The sequence below is a fragment of the Mustela putorius genome, unplaced genomic scaffold (assembly GCF_011764305.1).
Source record: "Mustela putorius furo isolate JIRA1106 unplaced genomic scaffold, ASM1176430v1.1 tig00003853_pilon_pilon_pilon, whole genome shotgun sequence".
Taxonomy (NCBI): Eukaryota; Metazoa; Chordata; class Mammalia; order Carnivora; family Mustelidae; genus Mustela; species Mustela putorius.
In genome coordinates this window covers 28,537,168-28,554,881 of record NW_025422005.1, presented here as the reverse complement: position 1 = coordinate 28,554,881, position 17,714 = coordinate 28,537,168, and the positions used below count along the sequence as shown (strand labels likewise).

At 44.9% G+C, this 17,714-nt stretch overlaps 1 protein-coding gene across 2 annotated transcripts in view; it reads left to right on the top strand.

Moving 5' to 3' along the window:
• Positions 1 to 651: 651 nt before the first annotated feature.
• The window catches only part of GNL2 (G protein nucleolar 2), a 23,637-nt gene continuing 6,574 nt past the window's right edge, over positions 652 to 17,714 (top strand). The window contains exons 1-10 of one of the 2 annotated variants that reach the window (XM_004740757.3): positions 652 to 861; positions 2,513 to 2,597; positions 3,552 to 3,646; positions 5,230 to 5,369; positions 8,181 to 8,365; positions 11,120 to 11,186; positions 12,028 to 12,186; positions 12,702 to 12,815; positions 16,020 to 16,148; positions 16,971 to 17,075. In XM_004740757.3, coding sequence (XP_004740814.1) covers positions 798 to 861; positions 2,513 to 2,597; positions 3,552 to 3,646; positions 5,230 to 5,369; positions 8,181 to 8,365; positions 11,120 to 11,186; positions 12,028 to 12,186; positions 12,702 to 12,815; positions 16,020 to 16,148; positions 16,971 to 17,075 — 1,143 coding nt within the window. In that variant the 5' untranslated portion in view covers positions 652 to 797. Of the gene's footprint in view, positions 862 to 2,512; positions 2,598 to 3,551; positions 3,647 to 5,229; positions 5,370 to 8,180; positions 8,366 to 11,119; positions 11,187 to 12,027; positions 12,187 to 12,701; positions 12,816 to 16,019; positions 16,149 to 16,970; positions 17,076 to 17,714 lie in introns of those variants that run through there. The other variant, XM_045064210.1, reaches the window with a different exon arrangement.

Genomic DNA, 17,714 nt, shown 5'->3' with positions numbered 1-17,714 from the left:
TAAATAGGCAGGGGCCAGATCCTGCAGAATTCTGTAGGGATGGCTAGGAGTTTTGAGTTTCTCTCTCTCTCTCTCTCTTTTTTTTTTTTTTTTTAAGGTTTTATTTATTTATTTAACAGACAGAGGTCACAAGTAGGCAGAGAGACAGACAGGGAGAAAGAGAGAGAGGAGGAAGCAGGCTCCCCACTGAGCAGAAAGCCCGATGCGGGGCTAGATCCCAGGACCCTGGGATCATGACCTGAGGAGAAGGCAGAGGCGTTAACCCACTGAGCCACCCAGGCGCCCCTCTCTCTTTCTTTAAGTGTGATGATGCGCGACTGGAGTTTTAAGAAGGGTGACGAGGTATGACTGATACGTGGCTGCTATATGGTCAGCACTTTTGGAAGGGCTATAGGACAACCTCAGGAGATAATCGAACTTAAGCTTGTGCTACTGATCTGGGAAGTGGGGGTGGACCCACTAGGAGCTCGGGGCAGCGCGTACCGGGCACCTAGGCAGCCGCTGGGGAGGAGCAGCTTGGCGGTTGCTAGGCAGCGAAAGGGGCAGGGGCTTCACGCAGGGTGACCGCTCAGCGAGGGGGACGGGGGCGGAGTCAGGAGAGCGGCGGCGCGCGCCGCGCGTTCGCAGGAAGTCGCTCAGGGGAAGCAAGGGGCGCGCGAGCGGAAGTGACGTCGCCCGCGCCCAACGTGGTCAAGCGTGGTTCCTGAGGGTCGTTTACTGCAGGGCCTGGGAAGTTAGGAGTTCGTGTACTCGTCCAAGACCTGGCCTAGCGCTCCGGTTCCGGTCCCGTCGGCAAGATGGTGAAGCCCAAGTACAAAGGACGGAGCACCATCAACCCCTCCAAGGCCAGCACAAACCCTGGTACCGGCGGCGGGGCTCGCGGAGGGTGGAGCTTGGAGGAAGCTTGGTGGGGAGGGCTCGGAGGAGGTCGAGGGGGAAGGAGGGACACCCGGGCGGCGTTGCTTGGAGTGGCCTCGAGCCCAGCGGCTACTGGGGACGAGAAAGGAGAAGGTGGTTTTTTCATTCGGAGGCACTGAGGAGTGCTGTCGTCTTGAACGCTTCTCAGGGCCAGGTGCCAGGCACCCTGTCTAACGTCGGGAAAAGTGAACACTTAGGCCTGGCATCCTTGGGGCGTCTCCAGTTGTGAGGTGCGGAGACTGGGAAGCTCTGCGTTGGAAGGGACAGGGATCTTGACCTCCTCTCCTGTTCCTCTCCCCCTCCCCCAGCGTATTTCAGTCTTGTATGATTACAGTTTTCCAGCTCAGGGAATTGTTAGCAGTAAATTAGGTAAACTCAGATTACAAGTAGGTCGACCCAGCTGGCGTTTTACACTTGACCACACTTGCCTGCCACTCTTGCTTGGACCATTTAAATGAGAAAGGGATCCTACTTTGGCTCTTGGGAGTCATCCCACCTGGTAAAGGGCACAGAAAACCCTACAGATAGATAACTAATGAACATTTCAATAAAGATGTTTTTAGAGATGTTTATGAGTTTTGCTGAGTTTGCACCTGCAGGATGAACAAGGTAGTCTTTGGGGGAGTCCTTTCTATTGGGTTTAGTTTCCAGAACTTTGTTTTAAAATATGGTTTAAAGTTTTTGAGGACTTGAACAAATCCCATGGAATGTTTTCTCTGGATTGCTGATAAATTATTCAGTTGGTGTAGACTGGAATCTTAGACTGTTAGACCCAAAAGGGCCCTGAGAAGTTACAATATAGGTGAAGAGGTGGGGCCAAAATTGGGAAGTGGCTCATCACGGTTGGCACACTTGGTGAGCAGTAGAAGCACCAGTGCTGGGATTTCAGCCTGTTTTCTACTGTATCACTTCAGGGGTAGACAGGTGACTTGAAGATAGCCCAAAAAGGAAAAGCTAGGCTAGTATCAGCATGCCTATTTGTCCTTCTCTTTCTCTCCAAGATGTAAGGCAAAAACCCCTACTTAGCTGTTGATTAAACTAAAACATTAGGAAATTAAGAAACTGGTACATAAGGAACACTTAAGTATCAAAATCGTGGTCTCGGTGGTGCCCTGCATGTAGCCGGCTCAGCTGAGACCCACAGTTAGAGCATAGATGGCGATCGAATGTTTTTGTTCAAATTCTCACTCTGCCATTAACTAGCTGTGTGATCGTGGGCAGGGTGCCTGAAGCCTGTGCCTCAGTTTCTTAGCCTGCAGAATGAGGATAATGTATCTCTCTTTATAGGATTATTCCATGGATTACGTGAGGCGATGGCTGTAAATGTGGGTCCCACAGTGCCACAGTTAATACTCAAAATGATTAACTCTTACCAAACACTGTCGTACCGAGGATCAAAGATTAGGTCAGCTTTGTCAGACCAGGTAGCGTCCAGTGATAAGAATTCTGTTGGAATGATATAGGGAGAGAGTAGACATTTTGCAGCAAAGTGGCAGCATGCCTACTTTGAGTGAATTAATTGGTGTGTTTGAGGCAGCGACCATACTTAAACTTGGTGATCAAATAGTTTGCGGTCTACTTCTGTCTTTCCTAGATCGAGTGCAGGGAGCAGGAGGCCAAAACATGAGGGACCGGGCCACAATCCGGCGCCTGAATATGTACCGGCAAAAGGAGCGCAGGTGAGTATTCCACACTGCCATCCTGTCCTTTCCTTCATGCCTTGGATTCCTAACTCAGACCTAATCCCCACCCCCTCTTCCCCCAGATAGGAATAGCATATTTTCATATATCGTCTTAAGGGGGTGCTGTTAAGATAAATGGCGAATTTTCGGTTCAAGACGTGGGTAGCGGGTGGTGAAATAGTGATTGTGTCACAACACTGTACGACCAAAGGAGGTTTCATTCCTCAGCGGCCTCAGCCTCCACGGATAGCGCATTAAATCTCAAGTTAAATATCCCTCAAGTAGAAATCTGGTTTTCTTTAACAAAACATATAGGACTGTAGTTAGTGAGAGCAGCCAGAAAACTTGTTTTTTTAATGCGAAACTTTAGATCACAACATTGTGGCACTTGGAAACTCATCACAACTGTAAGTTCTGCTGAGGCAGCCTCTACCATGAGGACTTGCTGAGCCTGGCATTTTGCTGGCTGGTCTTAATTTGTTTGGTAATTAGATTCTTCATCCGTTCTGAAAGATGTGTCTAAAACACAAACGTCAATGAACTTAATCTGCCTTAGTCACCTACTCTTCTGTTTGTTTTAGAATTTTGAGTTCCAGCATAAATCACCCTCTACTTAAAATTCATTTAAACCAGTCTTCAAATAATTACCCAAAAAACTCAAGTATGTGGTTTTTTTTTAAGACAAATAAACAATAAACAGATTTTTAAACATCAGCATTATTTGTTATTCATCCAGCAGAAATCATTACGTGCTCTGTTGCAAGAGGTTAAATGACTTTTGAACAATCTGTTTCAAATGTAGAAGTACTTTTTGTTTACTGAAATCTGTGTTTCATGATCATTTAAAACCAAAAAAAGAAAAAAGTTCCTTTTGATGGAAAGGGTGTTCTGGAAACTTTGCTCTTGCCTTTCTTCTGTCATCAACCAGAATCTGTTACTTCCTCAATTTAGGAACAGTCGTGGCAAAGTGATTAAGCCTCTGCAGTATCAGTCAACAGTGGCTTCCGGCACAGTGGCGAGAGTGGAACCAAATATTAAGTGGTTTGGTGAGTATCGGCCTCTGTCACTTGTGCTCTATTGAACGTGTGCTGTATGGAAAAAGGTAGGCTTAAAAGGTGTCTAAAGGGCAGAAGTTTGGGGGTGAGTCGAACTGTCAAGGATTATATGAGAAAGGGCTGAGAAGTGCCCATGGTGGGAAGAGTGCTGAGAAAAGTAGTAGTAGTGGATCCCATAAACAGGTTCTTTTTGTAGAGCGTTCATCATTGTTAATTGTAAGTGAACCCTCTAAAACAGATGAGCCCATCCTTTACATGTTAGTGACCAGCCTTCCCAGACCAGAGAATTCTCATCTTTGCCTTTCTGGTGGCCTGGAGAGCGTGGTTGTTTGAGAGTGGCCTTGCAGATAGGTTGGTAGCTTTAACTCGAAGTGTAAGTGCATTCGCTGGCCATTCCTTTGAAATGTTTCTTAATGGGGATTTGGACTGACAGTGGAAGGATCTCTTTTTGGTCTTTCCCAAGAATAACAGAATGGGATCAGGGCTTCTTTCTGGGAAACCCCACCCACACCTCAGTCTGGGCTTTCCCTTAGTCCCTGCGAGGTGCGCAGTCAGATGGTCAGACCCCATCATTGGCCCAGTGCTTGACCTCCATGGTTGGTGGCAGATGGCAGCTACCTCTCAGTGTGTCTTACATCTGTTGACAGGATACGCTCTAGGAATCTGCCACTCAGGAAAGTGTCAAAGAAAACTTTTAGAGAGATGTTTATCGTGGTGGCTGTATATGGTGTCTAGGTCTAGGTTCAGGCTGTCTGAATGTGAATCCTAGTTCTGCCATTTCTGTGACTGGGGGCAAGTTACTATATCTCTGTTCACTGGTTTCCTATCTGTAAAAGGATTAAAAACAGTCTGTATCTTGGAACACTGCTGTGGGGATTACGTGGGTGAGCCCATGTGTGGTGCTCAGGGCCGTGCACAGCGGGCCGTGAGCCCTGTGTCATCGGCGCATGCATCTTAGCCCTCATCACCTTGGGTTCTGCATTTGTGCTGCAGCATGCTGTTCCGTTGCCTATGTGTTTCGGGCCCCCTCACTTACAAATTGTTCTCCAGGTAGTGTTACGTAGCTTTATTTGGTTTCCTTTGCATGGATTTATTGGCTAATTTAATAGTCCTTTCAAACCCTTATAACCGTAAATAGCAGCAGCGCGACCTGGGTTCTGGGCTTCAGGATTCTCTCCGTAGACTGATAGATCAGCTCTGGTTGGCTCCGGATTTCTTTGCCAGATGTAGCAGGAAGTGTCGAACATTTGTCAAATCTCCGTTCCATTCAGTGATGTTGATTTTTCGGTTTCATCCAGTCAGGAAATTGGGCTTGGAAAATTCTTGAAACCCTTTGTGTGTCCGGGTTGGTGGATTAGTTCATAGTCTATGAGTGCAGGAGAGGCAGTTTTTTTTGTTTTTATTTTTTTCCCCCCTCTTTCAAGTTTGAAAACGGATACATGGGATGGGCGTAGCAGGTGTTTGGGTGAAGCCAGGCTCATTTGGAGTTTTGCTTTTCCCTGTGCCATTGGGAAGAAGGATACAGAAGCAAAAAGGAGTTCTTTATTAAAAGGCAACATTCTTCTGTAAAACAGGAAACACACGTGTGATTAAACAGTCATCATTACAAAAATTTCAAGAGGAAATGGGCACAGTTCTGAAGGACCCATACAAAGTTGTCATGAAGCAAAGCAAGTTGCCCATGTCTCTTCTCCATGATCGGATCCAGCCTCATGTAAGTTGGAGGATATCCCTGGCAATGGAATTTCTTAGGCACAGTTGATGCCAGTCCCTTTGGACCATCTTTGTCTTTCGTTCTTCCATAGAGAAGAGTGGCTTTGATGCAGTCCTGATAAGCTTTCCCTCTGTCGGGGTCTCGCCTTACTAGGAACCGCATCGTGTCAGGAAGGTGTGGTACCTTGTGGATCAGGGCCTTGGGAGTCAGGCCTGACTTAGTCTTTGCTCTCCCCTGACCTAGAGCCTTCATCGGTTTCTCCCTGAGCCTTCACTTCGGTGGCTGTAGAATCAAGAAAATCCGCCTCCTTGGGTGATCAGATGCAGATGAGGCATTTGGCGCATATAATGTGCACATAGCACACCGCCCGATAGCTAAATAGGCTGTGGCTATTATTAATACTAGTTGTATGGTTGTTTTTGGTTAGGCAAACTAGTTTAAGTGGTGACTCCAGCAGACTTCAGGGACATGTAGGGTCGGGATTGGGTTGTAGGAGGGGAGGCCTTTGGTGCTGTGTACTTTCAGCTTCTGTGAGACCCTTGGAAGTCTTTCCGGCGAAGGAAAGGGTGCTGGTCAGATTGGTTCTTAATGATCGCTGGAGTTGAAGGACAGTAAGGACTGAGTCCAGCTTGAGTTTCACACAGAACCAAAGAAATGGCCTAATGTTTGCACGTTTCTACTCGTATTGAATAACAGTTCCCAGAAATGTAGCCAGTGTATAAGCCTCGGTTCCAATGTAAGGAGGGGAAGGAAACATTGACATGCATACATGGATTAAACAGTTCAAAGAAAATTGTTTACTCGCAGAACAAAATAAAAACCGAGGCCTGGTTATTGCCTCAGGTTTTGTCAATTATGCTTTGTTTTATGACAGACGAGAAGAATGGCGCCTATTAGTGGAATGACTGTTTTCTTTCAGGGAAACACATGAGTGTAATTCATGAACCACAGACAAGTTGCTCATTTCCCTTGTTCTCTTTTGTCTGTTCTCCCTAAAGCCATCTTTTAACAAACTATTGAATCCTGTTTATGAGAAGAACTGAGAGGTTTTTTATTATGGATTTATTGCTTTGTTGCCCATCCCGGTTGTTCAGTGCTTCTAAAATTCAGACGTCAGTCGCTGGTCCGGAGTCCGTGGGGCCCACAGCTGCAGCGCTCAGCTGGGGTTTTGGTGCAGCTAGGTGCTCAGGGTAAGGGAGGAGCTTTGTGCTTTGGCCTTGAAAAACCTTCCCTATTTATTTTAGTGCGGTATCTACTACTGGTTATAAAACTTAATTCTCAGATGGCCACACAGGGCAGTCTAATCAGATACGCTTTAACTTTTAGCCCCGTGCACATTACAGTCACTGATTCTGTAGCAATACAGCAAAAATACTGTAACTGATTTGATTTGCATCCTTTATTGCCCTACTGCCTCTAACTGCGCGGCGCTTGTCAATGTACAGCTTTCCACGCACACGTCTTTGTGTCTGCGGTGCTCTGTGTGCTCTGTAGGTGACTTGTGAGATTTCCAAGGATAACTGTGATCGCAGTTTTCACGGCGACGTTAATATCTAGTTCCAGTGTGAAACCCAGCCTTCTGTTCAGGGATGTTCCCTTGTGGGAGGGTAGCGGGTAAAACTGAACTAAGAGATGGGTCAGAGAATCTGAAAAGGTGACTGTAGTGGGATGCTGGGTGGCTCAGTGGTTAAGCATCTGCCTTCGGCTCAGGTCATGATCACAAGTTCCTGGGATCAAGTTCCACATTGGGCTCCCAGCTCAGCAGAGAGCCTGCCTCTCCCTCTTCCTGCTTCTCTCCCTGCTTGTGCTCACTCGCTCTTTCTCTCTCTCTGACAAATAAATAAATAAGATCTTTTTTAAAAATTAAAAAAAAAAAAGTGACCATAGCTTAAGGATCTGGGAATCAGAGGGGGTAGGATCCAGGTCAGAAGCCACAGGGGAGGCTTCGTCATCCACATTTAGTAACTGGTGCTTACAGAGGAGCTTTGTACTGAGGGGCAGAGGCCTTTTTTTTTTTTTTTTTTGAGGATATTCTCTGCCGGCTGTTAACATTCTGTTACGTGATAGATCCTAACTCAAACTTTGACTTTTATCCTGCTTCAAAAATTCCTATGCCCGTAACTCCTTTACAGGCACAGCAAGTTCTAGTTAGTATCAGGTTCCTTTTATCACATCTGAACTATTATTTTGGACTCTTGCTAGATGTTTTTCATCTGAAGACTTTCCATGTGCATTTAATAAAAACGTTACCTAAATTAGGGAAAATGTTATCTGAAACTAAAATGCATCTTACAAAACAAGCAATTCCTTTTAGCCATGAAAGAAATTAACTTCCAAGAAAAAGTTGGCATTTACAGTTGGTTTAAAAAAACACACAAATTTGAGTATGATTGTCCTTGACAAAATCTGTGAATTTGGCGAATTTTATGCACTTGTCTGAAAGCTCAAAAAAAAAGTCAGAAAAGATAAGTTAATATTCATCATTGTAGCCTTAATTACATTTGACTGCAGTTTATGATAAATGAAATAAAGCAGAGTTTTTGGCAAGTCTTACACAACTGTTCATACTTGCTTTGACTATTTATATTACTTTGTATTTCTCCAAGGAGTCTTCCAGAACTTCAGAATGGGGGAACAAGTGCTTTTGCGATTTCAGGCTGATTTGAAACTAGGCTGCATCCATGTTGTAGTTTTTGGTATGGGTTGAGCTTTGGAAAGATAAAAGAAGAAAACCTTTCCCGGGTTGTTTTTAACTTTTGCTTTTGCTCAGTGTCTTCCTTAGCTTTATGAATAATTATCTTTTCTCATTAGAACTCAAAGGTGCACATTCTTGATACTGAAAGCTTTGAAACTACATTTGGCCCGAAGTCACAGAGGAAGCGACCAAACTTACTTGCTAGTGATATGCAGTCTCTTCTAGAAAATGCAACAATGTCCACTGAGAGCTATGATCAGGGCAAGGATCGTGACTTGGTCACTGAAGACACTGGTGTCAGGTACAGTTTGAACGTTCATACCACTCTCATTTTCTCTTCTGCAACAGAACTTTGTCTTTACCTTTATTATACCTACATAAATACCAAGTTAAAGCTCAGTGCTTTAACTCCTTTTTTTTTTTTTTTTTTTTTTTAAGATTTTATTTATTTGACAGCATACAAAGCAGGGGGACTGGCAGAGGGAGAAGAGGAAGCCAGCCCCCCTGCTGAGCAGGGAGCCCAACACAGGGGTTGATCCCAGGACCCTGGCATCATGATCTGAGCCAAAGGCAGGCACTTGACTGAGCCACCCAGGTGCCCTGGTGCTTTAATTCCTAGAAGGAGAGTGTTCTTCCCTTTGACTAGAAAAGTTTGTGAAGCTGGGGCCAGACGGAAAATAATTTGAGGTGGCTGGTTTTTTCTAGGTCTCTTTTTTCATTTCCAAAATAAAAAGAAACTTTTTTTCTTCATTATAACAGCAGTGAAGTCTAGGATAGACAATTTAGAATATAGGGTTAAATTAGAAATGCAGCACAAAGAAATTAAGAGCTCATAATCTCAGCGACCATATTATTGTTAAAATTGTGAATGTCAGGGCTTCCTTAAACAGAGACTCTAGACCATGGGGATTCACGGATGGCCTTTGAGTTTCCTTTGACCCTTTGAAGAGAACATGGAAAATGTATGTACATGCATAAAGGTGCCAGTGTTTTGTCGGTCTTATATTTGTTTTGGGGAGAGGGAGGAAAAGGATCAATAGCTTTGTTATATTCTCATAGGGGTACATACCCAAAAGAAGGTCAAGAATCAGTCACTGTTAGATATATTATTCTAGATCTTTTTTACATTCCGTGTTCATTTATAAATATCTTAAGACTATATTTTAAGATTTTTTAAAAATTTATTTATTTGACAGAGATCACAAGTAAGCAAAGGCAGGCAGAGAGAGAGAGAGGAGGAAGCAGGCTTCCCGCAGAGCAGAGAGCCCGATGCGGGGCTCGATTCCAGGACCCCGGGATTATGACCCGAGCCTAAGGCAAAGGCCCTGAGCCACCCAGGGGCCCCTTAAGACTGTATTTTAACTTGCCCTTTATATTTTTAAAATATTTTATTTTAGTTTTTAAAAAATTTTGTTTATTTGAGAGAGAAAGGGTGAGAATGTGAGAGAGAGATGGAGATCATGAGCCCGGGGTGGGGGGGCCAGGTAGAGGGAGAAGCAGACTCCCCACAGAACAGGGAGTCCAGTGCAGGACTCAGTCCCAGGACCCTCGGATGGTGACCTGAGCTGAAGGTAGACGCTTAATGACTGAGCCACCCAGGCGCCCTTACATTTTATTTTAGATAAATATTTAGAAAAAAAATTTTTTTGAATTATTAACAAAAGATTTCCATGTCAGTACTTAATCGACAGTCCCACTGTAGAACATCTCTTTTCTTCCTTTGCTCATTTGTTTTGTTTCTGAAAATCCACACATGAGTGGCATCCTGTGGTATTTGTCTTTCTCTGAATGACTGATCTCACGTGTCATTATACTCTAGCTCCAGCCATGCTGTTGCAAATGGCGCGATTTCATTCCTTCTGGTGGCTCAGGGGTGTTCCGTCGTGTGTGTATATCGCAACTTCTTTATCCATTCATCCGTTGATGGCTGCTTGGGCATCCACCTGGCTATTGGCTACTGTAAATAATGCTGCTGTAAACATAGAGTTGTCCATATCTTTCCAAAATTGGTGCTTTTGTGTTCTTTGGGTGAGACCCAGGAGTGTAATTACTGGATCACTGGTATTTCTATTTTTAACTTTTTTATTATTATTTTTATTAGCATATAATGTATTATTTGTACCAGGGGCTCAGGTCTGTGATTCGTCAGTCTTAGACATTTCACAGCATTCCTCTTTTTAACTTTTTGAGGACCCTCTGTCCTGGTTTGCATTCCCACCAGCGGTGCATGAGGGTCCTTCTTTCTCCACGTCCTCGCCAACACCTGCTGTTTCTTGGGTTGCTGTTTTTTTTTTTTTTTTTTTAAGATTTTATTTATTTATTTGACAGAGATCACAAGTAGACAGAGAGGCAGGCAGAGAGAGAGGGGGGAAGCAGGCTCCCCAATGAGCAGAGAGCCCGATGTGGGGCTCGATCCCAGGACCCTGGGATCATGACCTGAGCCGAAGGCAGAGGCTTTAGCCCACTGAGCCACCCAGGTGCCCCTTGAGTCACTGTTTTTAAGTTAAGTCTTTCACTGTGGTGAACTGCATAAAGACTATACCAGTTCAGTCCCTTGGAAGCCTGCACTGCAGTGGCACTGGGCACATCCATCTGGGTATGCAGCCGTCACAGCTCCTTGTCTGCTTCCAGAACTGTTCCATGTCGTCCTGAGCCGAGAGTCTTCACCCCATAGACAGTAACTTTCTAGTGCTTGGCCGCCACCCTTCTGCGGTCTGTCTCTTAGCAGTTTGACTGCTCTGCTGAGAGGTACTCGGTCCTACATGCAGTCCCGCAGTCTCTGTTCTTTCATGACCAGAATGTCTCTGGGGCCATACAGGTTGTGGCCTGTGTCAGTACTGTGTTCTTCTTCATTGCCGAGTAACAGTCTGTTGTGTATACTGCACATTTTTAACCCATCCCTCCACTGATGGGCATTTGGCTTTTTCAGTGAAATTTGCTTTTGCCCCATCTCCAAGTAGTTTTGATGCCCTTTTCCTGCGGGGCATCGTCATGTCCTCCCTAAACATCCTTTTTGTAGGGTTCACTTGCTCACCTGGAGTGTTTTCTTATTTAGAAGTGAAGCCCAAGAAGAGATCTATAAGAAGGGACAGTCCAAAAGAATATGGGGTGAGCTTTACAAGGTAAGACTTTCAGTTCCTTCTTGTTGTGAACTTCCTTTGGCTTTCATTATCTTATATGAGAAAACTGATCTTAATATATGGAAGCTCTCACAAATAAAGCACAAACTCTGCTGTTCATTCCATCCATATTCCCCTCCAAAACCAGGACAGATGTGGCTAAGCACATGCTACCATTGTTTTGGATAACTGTGCTTTGCTTTTTTTTTAATGATAATAAAAGCTATGTTCCATAGACTTTGGATTTATCATACATGGTTAGAGCTGCGTGGGGGGGGGTTAAGTTACTTAGCCTTGTCATTTATAGATGAGAACACCCGTCTAGAAAGGTTGAGTACCTTACCCAGCTCACCCCACTGGTTCGTGGAGGAGCCTTCGCGTGTCCCGAGTCCTGGGTCAGCTGGCTAAGTTTGATATCCGAGTACTCGAAATAATTCTTGGTCACTAAAAGCTTTCCAGCACAGTCTCATAATCCAACAGTAACCTAACAGGAACGTATACCCTGAAGGTAAACTAAATGTTCTAGATTTTTGTAGAATACACAAAACCTGTGACAGTAGAAACTTTTAGAAGTTTAAGAAGTAAGTGACTTCATTCAATAATGAACAGTAGTTGTGAAGTAGTATGGGTTACATCTAAGTTAGTTTTCCTCTTTGAAATTCTACAAGTTTCTCCTACTCACAGGATGGAGAAAGTTCCAATCATTGGGCACTGAGATTGGCCACAACCTATCCATGTTTTGAAGTTCTCACTGTTTTATTTTTCCCAGGTTCCTTTAAATGTCCTCCATCTCCCACTTCTCATCTCTACTAAAACAAATCCTTTTCGCTTCTTTGAATCGCAGGTGATAGATTCTTCAGATGTTGTAGTTCAAGTTCTTGACGCTAGAGATCCGATGGGTACCCGTTCCCCTCACATTGAGACTTACTTGAAGAAGGAAAAACCCTGGAAACACCTAATTTTTGTTCTTAACAAATGTGACCTTGTTCCAACCTGGGCGACAGTAAGTATGGCTGCTTATCCAGAATAGACTTGCAGAGGGAGGACAAGCTCTCTGTCAATAAGGATGTTTCACTTCAGATGAGATCTGAGACCTTAAAGTACTGGACTTTTTGACCTAGTAGTCGTGGAAGCTTTCTCACTGGAAGCAAAACGAAAATGTGCTTCACCGACCGCGGGCAGAGTTAATGTTTTACTCGCTGATGGTTGGCGAAGGGATGGCTGCGGGACCCAAGGGATGGGCGATATGGCCCCTTTGGGAGGAGAAGCTGCTGTAGCTGCTGGCCTGTTCCTCATTCTGTTACATTAGTTGCGTTCAGTCTCGATGAAGGCATTTTTGTAATTGTTCCATGTTTGTGAGACAAAAGAAAAAGCATTACTTGCCATTCTTTAAAAATAAAATATTTTAAAGAATTATAGCTAAAGTTTTCCTTAGCTCTATGTAAAAAACAGTGTGTAACTTAAGCTCTGAGTTTTCTTGGCTTACGAATAAACAAGTGTCTTGTCTTTGCCTTTTAGAAACGTTGGGTGGCTATCCTCTCCCAGGATTACCCGACCCTTGCCTTCCACGCAAGTCTTACCAACCCCTTTGGCAAAGGAGCCTTTATTCAGCTTCTCCGGCAGTTTGGAAAGGTACTGGACCTGACCCGCCTCTCCTGGAGTGTGTAGCTGTGGGTCCGTGGGAGACTTTCTCTTGCCAGTTGTGTTAGGTTACACACCTCAGTTCTGCCATCTTGGTAATGTAATAATAAGTATGTGTCTGAGAGACGGAAAAACTCCTAGAGCCTTGGGGTTATAAGGGATTGTGGAAAGTGTCTTCCAGCTCAGCCGTAGCCCCTACCTTTTACAAACATTGCTTCCCTTCCTGCAGTATCCCTGGCTCCTGATGGTCTGTCCTCTGCTTGAGAACGGCCCCTCCCCCACCCCCCTGTGTTCCCCATCCTGCTTTGCAAGGCCTGCAGTGCCTCCTCTGCCCTCAGGCCTGTGCAGTTTCTGAGCACCCCCCAGGCCCCCTGCTGATCCCTGGCCTGATGTCACTTTCTCTGGGAAGCCCTGCGGCCAGGTCACCCTCGCAGATGTTCTTGGAGCTTCCCATTCTGTACCTGCAGCTAGGTGTTGGCGTGTCTCATTCATTCTACCTGGCTTCAGACAAAGGACGCACATCCTCTGCCCCACCTTTCCCCAGTTCCTGGAAGCAGACACTTCAGCTCGTGGCTGTTAGTTACCTCCCTTATTTTCTTCCATATTTTTAGTACCTGCTTTTGATTCTATTTCTGATCTCCCCTACCCTGCACCCTCCCACTCCTCAGCACCTGCCATTTTGGACACTTGCTAAGTCTGTGCTGTGGAAAATGTGTATTAAGTTTCTTACAGCTGTCCTCTCCCCACATGTACTCCCCTCCCTCTGTTCTCTCTCTGTTGTTATATGTCATCTGGCTAGATGATCATTTCCTTCAGCGTGTACATTATTTTGACCTAGAGCATCAGTCACAGTCACCCACATGGTGCTGTGATTATAATTTCTTTCTAATAGAACCTTCTGTCCTCTCTGGTGTTAATTAGCTCCTTGTCCTTTGTCACTAATGTGTCACCAAATCCGCTGGCAGAGTGGGAGCTTTGAGAGTGTTAGGGACCCTACCTTCCAGTCGGGACTGCTGCCCCCCGGGCTGGCTGCAGAGTTGTCCTCCTGGGATGTCCTTCACCATCATCCTCAGCATTCCTGTGGCTCTCTCCTGGGTTGGATACCTTGTTCAGTGGGATCAAGGGATCCAACAGGGGATCTTCTTTCTTGGTTTTTCTTCTAACTGGTTTACTTTTTCCTTTTAATGGAACATATTTTCTAAAAGCTTCTTAAGAAGCTGAGCTTAGAAGGGTACCTTTTTTGAGACCTTGTGTTTTGAAAATACCTTTATTCTGTCTTCACACTGTTCTCCCTTGAATGCTGAGAGCACCACTGTGTTATCTTCTGGTGGCTTCTGGCGTGGCGTAGAGAAATCCGAGGCCATTCTGACGCCCAGTCTGTTGTGGCTGGGATCTCCGAAAAAAATTTCCGTTTTAAAGTTTTATAGTGATGTGGTTTTAGGTGAGTCACTGTCAGTGAGTTAGGCACTGGACAGAACTTTGTCTGATGTCCTGTATTATTTCTTAGAGATCGCCCACCCTCTACCCCATCACCTATTCTTGTTCAGGAAATTGGTTTTATCACTTGGTTTAATTTTTGAATGTTCTTTGCTTTACTTTGGTGCCTTTGTGATGTTTTGTTATATATCATGGGAAGTTTCTCTGACTTAACCATTTAGCTGTTCTTTAGTAACATTTATTTTGCCTCTCATTTTTAAGCATTGGCCTGCCTCTCTTCTTGTGTCACAGATGAACTTTCATCTGTTTCTGAGAAGTGTAATGATACTGTATTTTGAAATTTTCCTTTCTTCCCGCATTGACTCTATTTCCTGCCAGTTTTTTTGTGTTTTTTCTGTCTTTTGTACTAGTCACAGTTTAAATTTCTGGTTGTTTTTTACTTTTTGTTCATATATAAAGGTGAGCCACTAAAAACCCAATGGAAGTTTTATTTGTTTGGGGGTGGAGGGGTGACTATTGATAATAGACTTCACTGTAGTGTAACTAGGCAGAAACCCAGTATTTTGTTGGAGGGCACCCTCGGTGTCAGTGTCTGTAGGTCTTTACTCCTGGATCTGAGAGTTTCTCCATAAAGGAGTGTTCTAGTCTCGAGCTCAGGGATGTATAAGCTTGACTGCCGGGGTTTCGGGAACTCAGCAGGAGGAAGGACGTCGATACTTAGATTTTCAGGTAATCACACTGGGAATGCTCGCCTTTAGCTGCTGCTAAACATAGGTTCCCATTTAGGTTCCCATCTAAAATTGAAAGATATTTTCAGAGATGCATGCAGGGTTTCCAAAAAAATCCATATCTGGAAAGGCAGTGGTGCAGAGAAGCTGGGTGCCTTTGCTGGGGGAGGGAGAGGTAGAGTGGTGTCCCTGCTCCGCGGACTTCTCACTGGTCTTGATTTCAGAGCCCCTGAGCGGTAGCTGTCTTGCCAGTTCCTGAGGGCATTTTTGATTCTTTGGCAATATTTTTGCTGGGCTTTTAGTTTTCCTACCTTCGCTTTCATCTTTGTAGTGGGCCAAGTCAGATACTACTTTCTAGCCGCTAGTATTTTGCTAACATTGTCTGTTTGTTTTTATTGTCTCATTTCCAATTCATTCTTTGGTTTTATATGCCTGGTTCCATGGGTTCCCGTGTATTCATTCTCACTGCTGTCCTCGTAGTGGAGTCTGCGGAGGGCGTGAGGCCAGTGTGGACGTTCAGTCCGCCATCTTTAATCGGAAGCCCTCAGCCGGTTGCAGGCTTGTTGAGCTCTGGTCTCCTTGAGACTCTCATCGAATGGTCTAACTTCTGCGGTTGCTTTTTTTTTCCTTCTGTCATTTGTTTTTGGCAATGAAAATGCAAAATGTATTGTGCGGAGAAAAGGAGGGATGGGTCTTGGGATTGCCAGTTGGTGTTATCTGTGGATGGTGTTAAACTGATGACTAACAAGTTCTTTCTCCCTTTGATTTTCGACCTACATACTTTTAACCTTAAAACATTGAAGAACAATAGCACATTGACAATTGAGGAAATGAGTCACATCTGATTGATTCATAAGTGTGTGTATGTGCAGCCCACTCAGATGACATAGTTGGTGTGTGTCTAGGCTTTAGATCAAGTTCTAGTGACACTTTTGCCCTGTGTTCTTTGTTTTATGAGCAAAGTAACACAACCTATTTTTCCCAGGGTTGTTCATGACCGTGTATATGTGGTATGTATTCTCTTTAACAGCTACACACTGACAAGAAGCAGATCAGTGTCGGGTTCATTGGCTATCCAAATGTTGGCAAGAGCTCTGTGATAAACACATTGCGCTCCAAGAAAGTTTGCAACGTGGCCCCCATTGCAGGTGAAACAAAGGTACGTCTGGCTCAAGAGGGCCTTATTTATGTCTCCATATTTTATTTTTACAGAGGATGGTTGTTTAGGTCATGGAGATATATATCTACTTCTCTTGAATGAAAGCCACCATTGAGAGTTTAGTCTCTATGTGATGGTTTGGAGTCTACCAGAGTTGTCTCTACCCATTTGGGTAAGACTGAGAGTACTTTTTATGGCACTGTGTGCCTTTGCCATTCATTTTAAGTCTGTTTTATTTATTTTTTATTTTTTAAAGATTTTATTAATTTGACAGAGATCACAAATAGGCAGAGAGGCAGGCAGAGAGAGGGGGAAGCAGGCTCCCCGCGGAGCAGAGAGCCTGATGCAGGGCTCGATCACAGGATCCTGAGATCATGATTGAGCTGAAGGCAGAGGCTTTAACCCACTGAGCCACCCAGGTGCCCCTTTAAGTCTGTTTTAAATTGTTACTCCAGCCTTTCTTTGGCAAACAAAACTAACCCAAGAATATTGGTGCCTGGGTTATGAAAGAAAACTCAGTGTTACAGTAGATTCTGGCAGTTGGGGACAGACCCTAAAGCACAGAGTGTTTGGGGAGCAGCATGAGTTCTGCTGAAAGCAAGAGGAGTCAGACAGTATTAATCTTCGAAGAGTACTTGGAAAAATTAGGGAAAGGTTGATTCGGTGTTGATCGGCCTTACTTTTGGACTCTTTGCCGGTGGCAACGGTAGTTGATACTTTGTGGAAGTGCCTCACGAGTGGCCCAAGTAGAGGAGAGCCTTTGTAGCTTTGTGAGATCAGACTGAGGGTTTGACCCAGGGGTCTCTGGCTTTCTGCCTTCAGGTCTGGCAGTACATCACCTTGATGCGTCGGATATTCCTTATCGACTGTCCAGGTGTGGTTTACCCCTCCGAAGACTCGGAGACAGACATTGTGCTGAAAGGAGTGGTGAGTACTTTTGGTCCTGACAGGCTCTTTGTTTGCTCTTTGTGGGGAGCCGTGGGGCTGCGGGGGGACCTTGGATACCTTTGCGTTTCACTCATGGGGGAGGCTGTTCGGGGTCCGCCCGTCTGAACAGACTTCAGGAACACGACACTCAGCAGAGCGGCCTCTCCATTCCGCTGTAGCCTGCTTGGGAAGTCTTGAGCCGCGGGCAGATCTGCTCAATGTCATCCCACAAAAGAGTTTGTAGTTTCCACGCGGGATCCAGAGGGAAGCAGGGCCTGTTTATGTTTAGTGATCATTCATCTTCGAGGGTTTATGGGCTGAGTCATTTTGGAACTCAAGTGTTTCCTCACTTGTTTCTGAATATGACCAAAACCTTTAAACGGCTTTCACTTAACCTTAGCCAGGGCTGCTGGCCATACATCCTGAGCACATTCCTCCCCTCTCTCCTTAAACTATCGAATTCTCTCTGTGTCCTGGCATTGGCAGGCTTTTCGCCATTTCTGCAAGTGAGTAGCATGAGACGGTCCAACTTGAAACTGCTTGCAGAACCACACAGTGTGTGGTGAGCAAGGATCAGCACCGAGTCCTAGGCTCTGTGGTGGTGGTCGGCGTGCAGGGACCTTCCAGCTGACCGTGGCT